Genomic DNA, 6,477 nt, shown 5'->3' with positions numbered 1-6,477 from the left:
ATATATATATATATATATATATATATATATATATATATATATATATAATAATCTAAAATATCCTCTATGAAAATATTCAAAAAAACAAAAACTAAACAATCTATGCATTCCATAGGAATGGTTGAAGATGAAATGTTTTGTTTGTTAGGAGAATGACATTCCAACGAATTAGAAATACATATGCTATTATTATAGATTAGGAGAATGACATTCCAATGAATTAGAAATACATGTGCTATTATTATAGACGATAATATGGTTAAAATTTTTAACTATTATAATAATTATAAAATATAAAAATTATTATGAACTATTAAAAATATTATAATTTTTTTTATACGGTGTGTTTGGTAAGAAGCTTTTGGAAGCGTTTGAGAGATTCTAGCTTTTAGCTTTTGACAAAACGCTCTAGTTTAAACAAAAAACTTCGTTTGACAGTACGAGCGTTTAGTTTTTAGTTTAAACAAAACGTTCTAATTCTAAAAGCTACTTCATGTAGCGTTTAACAAAACGCTACTGAGCTTTTGAAATCATTTTTCATAATTACCCTTAAAAATATACTTATATATATATTTATTTAATAATAAATTGTCCTTTTATGTAATTTCATATATTTCAAAAGTTTTCGACTACTTTTGGCAAACATTCATATAACAAATAAAAGCTACAGCTTTCCGCTACCAGCTATCCGCTAACCGCTACCCGTTTCCAGCTAACAACTACTTTTGCTAAACACGTCCAAAATATGATATTTCAAAGGTTTATAGAAATAAATATCATATTAAAAAATTAAGAAAGAGATATTTTGTTTTTTAACAAAAACATATTTGATTTATAATTATTTTAGTTTCTGATTTCTTATCATCATCTTCATAGTATCCTGGTGCGCCGCTTTCCTTCGAAGACTCAACTCTCAACTATCAAGAAATCATCGGACATCGGTCCGTCCTCCTCCGGTACCATTTGAGAGTCATCGCCGGACGAAATGAAGCCATTGTCGCAGGACGCCGATACAGTAACTATTTCTGAGTTCTGACTCTCTCTCTCTCTCTCTCTCTCTGCGGCCTTTTTCTTCAAGCTCAAGCCGCTGCCGGCCGGCCTCCTTCTTCAAGGTCAAGGCGATGCCGGTCTCAGCCTCTCCGGTAAGCTATTTCAGACTTCTCAATTTTTTTCAGATTTCTGATTAATTTCTGTTCCGGATGGTAGTGATTTCTGTTTCAGATTTTTTTTCAAGCAATTAGAAGTTAATTACTGATTTCAGAATCATAATACGAAAACCAAATCAAACAATACTCTCTCCATTCCATATTATACTACTGAAAAAATCGCTCAGGATCCAAAAACTTGTAAATGAATCTCCCGATCAGTATACAAGAAGCCCCAAAATCAAACCCAACATGTATTAGAAACAATTATTCAAATCATGTATCGTAAAAAGTATTACTTATTAGAAACAATTTATAAAAGATCTAAAATTTCTAGGGACAATTAATGTTATCACCAAACACTATTGGTTTCAAAATTGAAATACTTGACGTACTATGCTATTTCTAGGGTTCCATGCATTTTATTGATATGATTATCAGGGCATACAAATAAAACTGTTATATACCTGAATGTTTCCTGAAATTCTGTTGCATTGATTCTTGAATATTGTTACATGTATCTTACTTATTATCATAAACAGAGTTAGGTCTCTGTAAAACAATGAAGATACAAAGTGGGAAAATGGTGATGAATATCTATCTGCAGAAACAAAAATTCCCAACTTCTTTGATGCGTTTCCCTTTATGGAATCTTCATCTTCTCCAAAGATTCTCCCTTTGGTCAATGAAAAAAGATCCAGATCTTGAAGCAGCCTTAACAAGAAACCATAGATGGATCATAAACAACCAGATTAAAAACATAATCTTGCGATGTCCAGATCATGTAGCATCAGTTAATTACCTCCAAAAAAAGTTCAAAACTCTTGATCTTCAAGGGAAAGCCATGAATTGGCTTAAGAAATACCCCTGTTGCTTTGATGTATACTTTGAAAACGATGAATACCATTGTCAACTTACTAAAAAGATGCTTTCTTTAGTACAAGAAGAAGAATCCATAAAAGATATGCAAGAATCTGTAGTCGTTGAAAGATTAGCAAAGTTGTTAATGATGATTTGTAATCATAGACTCAATGTCTCAAAGTTAAACGAGTTCAAAAGAAATTTAGGGTTACCAGATGATTATCTAATAAGAATCATACCCAAACATCTTGATATGTTTCGTGTAGTCAATTATAGTGGAAGAAAAACTTCCATGGAAATCGAACTCATGAAATGGAATCCAGAGCTGGCTGTTTCCGTTGTTGAGAAAACAGCTCAAGAAAATGGTCGGAATCCGTCATTCCAATGTTCATTACCTTTATCTTGGGTGAAATCATGGGAAAGATTTAATGAATTCAATTCCTCTCCTTACATTTCACCTTATGTGAATGATGGAGAGTTGGAAAAGGACAAGAGAAGAATTGGTGTGATTCATGAGTTTTTGTCACTTACATTATGGAAGAAAGCATCGATTATGAAGTTAGGTCATTTGAAGAGGGAGTTGTGTTTACCTGAGAAGTTAAATGTTTTGCTTTTAAAGCATCCGGGAATATTCTATGTTTCAAATAAGTATCAAATTTATACGGTTGTGCTTAGAGAAGGGTATAAAGGGTCAGAACTTATCCACAAAGATCCACTTGTTGTTGTGAAGGATAAATTTGGGGAATTGATGCAAGAGGGAGTTCATGAGTATAATAGGAGACACCATTTGTTGAATTTAGAAAAAAAGAGAAAGAAAGGAATGGATATGATAGAAACAAAAGTAGGGAAGAAGAAGGACTCTGTTGATGCTCATGAACTTTCTGATGAAGATGGTGATCTTGGTGGCATCTTTGATCCTGAGGAAAGGAAACGTTTTTATAAAGTTCTGTTTGAAGACAAGGCTCCATGATTTTCTATATGAAGATATGTTGTCAATGCTCATATATAAAATTTTCTATGTAAAGGTATGTGAAGGTATCTTATTTGAATTGAATTGTTACAGTAGAGTAGTGGTTAATACTTACCTTCGTGTTAGTTTAGTTTTTTGAGGTGCCAAAGTCCTTTTTACTATTTAGAAAAAAGTTCCACTCCTTAGTTTGAAGTTTCACTAAATAACATGTGCAAAATTCCGCACTTTAAGTAGCTTACAAAAAAGTTTCCACTCTTTAATTTGAAATTTCACTAAGTAACGTGTATCATATAAATAGTATTAAATATCTAAATGATATAGTTTGTTTAATGAAATTTCAAATCTTAGATTATTTAGAGAAAACAATTATTACGACTACATGGTATTGCATGGTATGGAGGGCGTAAGAGTTCTTACGCTTCAAAGCCAGTGTGGTGGACTTTCCCACGTGTGAACACCGCCCCAAGGGGCCGTAATCGTGTTGCGGTTTGGCTAGCTTCACACTACGTTAATACTCAACACAACAATATAAACCTGAAACAATCTAACTAGTTGCAGATAGTTGCTACACACCTTCATAGAAAAATGATAAGGGAACAATATACTCATTTGAGGTTATTGTGTGAAAGAAACATAAATTGATCCAAAATGAATGAAAAATACGGTGGTTTTCATAAATGAATGAAAATATGATGGCATCACCATGCATTTATATCCCTCTCCCCCTCATTGGCTCATTGCCATGCATTTATATCCCTCTCCCGCTCATTGTACATGTTTTTTGAGGTTATTGAATGACACGTTTATTTAAAGGCAAAAACTATTTTCATACATTCCTTTTCTACCACCATTCAACAATAAAATTTCTATTATCATTAAACACATTGCAGAAACAAAGATCAAAAAGTGGTCATTTGATAGTTGCTAATTGGGTGAGAGTTGACTGAGTTAGAAGCCGGCTGAGTTAGAGGTTCTGACTGAGTTAACTTCTGGCTCAAATTTGTTGTTTGATTTTGCAGCTGACTGATAATGCAAAATGACTATATTACCCTCAAACAATATTTTTGATAATAATTTCTTTATAATTTACCATTTAATTTATAACATTACATTTTTTTATAAAAACATTCAATCTCTCATGTTCAAACAAACAAAACTTGATTATAATCTCTCCACCAAATATAAAACTTATAAAAGCAAAATAGTTCATAGTATTCTTCACCAAACAATAAAAAAGAATGGGTTTTTGAAAATTATAATGTAATAATAGAAAAGCATATTCAAAGAAACAAATGACACAAAAAACAAGGATTCCATTAATTATGAAAAGCAAGTCCCCTGTACAGTTGATCTCAAGCCTATGCAGTTGTTGTTCCATCAGCCTTACAACTTGGTTGCAGGGGGCTTTGAATTTGATCTTCAATCTCACTACAAAAACAAAGAAACACACAAAAATCAATTATGTATTTTAGAAAAAGAACACATAAATCATTACGTTTATGTGCAGCTAAAGAACAAGCAGGAAACCTGATGAAAGTAGTCTTCTCAAACCCTTGCACATGATTTATTACATATCTCTTCAATGTTGTAACTAACATAACCTTATATGGATCAACTTTTCCTAATTACTCTATATAAATAGGCCTTCCTTCTTTATCTATACCATAATAACCTTGAGGATAGTGTTCTAGAACTTCTTTCAGTTTATTGAACTCAAAATCTGAAAGATATTGTCAATATCAAATGCTTTTCTTCATTGAAGCATGTTAGCCCACATACCTTTTGATTTTTCAATATCAAAGTTCCTAGTTTTTAAGAACCTGTATTCAGAAGATTTTATTAATCTTACACATACAATAAGTTTAATGATTTGGATTTAATAATATTAGAACACATAAATCAACTATAGACAAATAAATCTTTACAAGTTACTCTCTCTCTCTCTCTCTCTCTCTCTCTCTCTCTCTACAGTCTACATGTATAGCCTGATACTAAATTGGAAAGGATACCACTTTCAAAACACAAATTTATAGCAAATCTGTTTTCATAAAATCAGATTCATCAAAACAGAAAAAATGAAATCCCCTAATTGCATTTGGATGTAGCCTAGTTTTGATATCAATACTGCTAGAGCAGTTGAATTTGAATCACGTTTGATCAAATCCAAATTCATTGACTCAAATGATGACTTATGATCGAATTAATCACTAACCATTCACGATTTCAAGCATTAAGAAAATTGACTTCAAGCACAAATTTCAGAAAATCGAGAAAGAAAACTTACCGAGGGGAGGGGAGTGATGGAGGGGTAGGGGAAGGAGGGTGGAAAGTGTTGGCGTTTGGTGATTGGAGAAGGAAGAAAGAGAAGGTGCGTACCAGCGAAGAAGATGCAACGAGAGGAATAGACGCAACGAGAGGAATACATGAAAATTGATGAGGAGAGGTGAAGGATAAGCTTGTTAGAAAGGCGGAAGAGGCGGAAACAGAAGGGCAAAAGAAGGAAAATAAGAGTTATGTCTCGGTCCGTTATACTATATTTTTGGAGGACCTGGTCAACCATTTATTAGCCTTCTACTGACCGAGTAAGACCATAGCCTTCTACCGACCGAGTAAGAGCAAAGACCTTGGTATCCAACGACCTGACTTGGACCGAGTTGGATAAAAGTTATGACCGGATTGGGTCAGAGAGAAATCAAACGGCCCCTAAATCATCTAGGGATAGCATTTGATTTCTCCAGGAGCTCCAACTTTTACTATCTGCCCTCCACTTGATCTAATAACAAAAAAAACATTATAACCAAAAGTAATTAACTAACACATAACTTTTACGTCCCTTCATAAAATTCACGGGGAACAAAAGACTCATTTTTAGCTTAAAGAAGAGGAGAATCGGTGATTGTGTAAGAGAAGCAAGAGGGATAAAAAAGATGTTAGATTCACTACTAGCCCAACCATGCTACTCTAGGGGCCATCAGGAAGACTATTGGAATGGAAATTACTAGGATTGCACCACTTGCACCTACTAACCCAACCATGTTCAACATAGAAGAACAATGAGGTTCTATTTTCTAAAACCAATTAGTGATATAAATGATTACCCATTGCCTTATATGCTAATATCTACTTTATCTTTTCATCGATGTGGGATTGAGTTTGCACCCCAACAAAGAAGAAAAATAATATTGATTGATTGTGTGAGAGAAAAAAGATGGATAAAAAAAGAGTAATGTTGTTTTCAAAGATAGTTTTTTTAAGAACAAAGGTCTATATGTGTTTTTTATTTTGACAATATTACATTGCTTTTGATTGCCCATGTCATGATGTCGTTATAAAAGTACTAGGGAATGATTATACAATGTACCATGCATTACCATTTACCTCCCCCATAAGTCTATACTCTATATTATAGTTTCATTAATATAATAATTTACCATATATATTAATTATACTAGATAGATATTATTATGTATATTTACTACTAATCTTATCTTTATATATTAA

The 6,477-nt window shown here is 32.7% G+C and overlaps 1 protein-coding gene and 1 long non-coding RNA gene across 2 annotated transcripts; one reads left to right on the top strand and one right to left on the bottom strand.

The window, feature by feature from the left end:
- Nucleotides 1-867: 867 nt before the first annotated feature.
- On the top strand, nt 868-3,106 carry LOC145117039 (Ubiquitin carboxyl-terminal hydrolase family protein). The gene is made up of 2 exons (XM_079053345.1): nt 868-1,142; nt 1,688-3,106. Exon 2 carries the CDS (start codon nt 1,708-1,710, stop codon nt 2,974-2,976), a length of 1,269 nt encoding a protein of 422 aa, XP_078909471.1. The 5' UTR covers nt 868-1,142; nt 1,688-1,707; the 3' UTR covers nt 2,977-3,106.
- Nucleotides 3,107-4,150: 1,044 nt separating this feature from the next.
- On the bottom strand, nt 4,151-5,459 carry LOC145117108 (uncharacterized). The gene is made up of 3 exons (XR_013712489.1): nt 5,261-5,459; nt 4,504-4,796; nt 4,151-4,404 (listed from the first exon to the last, which is right to left on the bottom strand). It is a non-coding gene; the product is annotated as an uncharacterized LOC145117108 (long non-coding RNA).
- Nucleotides 5,460-6,477: the final 1,018 nt, after the last annotated feature.

Source organism: Lactuca virosa, chromosome 5, assembly GCF_052849685.1.
Source record: "Lactuca virosa cultivar CGN04683 chromosome 5, Lactuca_virosa_CGN04683_v6, whole genome shotgun sequence".
Lineage (NCBI taxonomy): Eukaryota > Viridiplantae > Streptophyta > Magnoliopsida > Asterales > Asteraceae > Lactuca > Lactuca virosa.
This window is presented reverse-complemented; position numbering and strand designations above follow the sequence as displayed.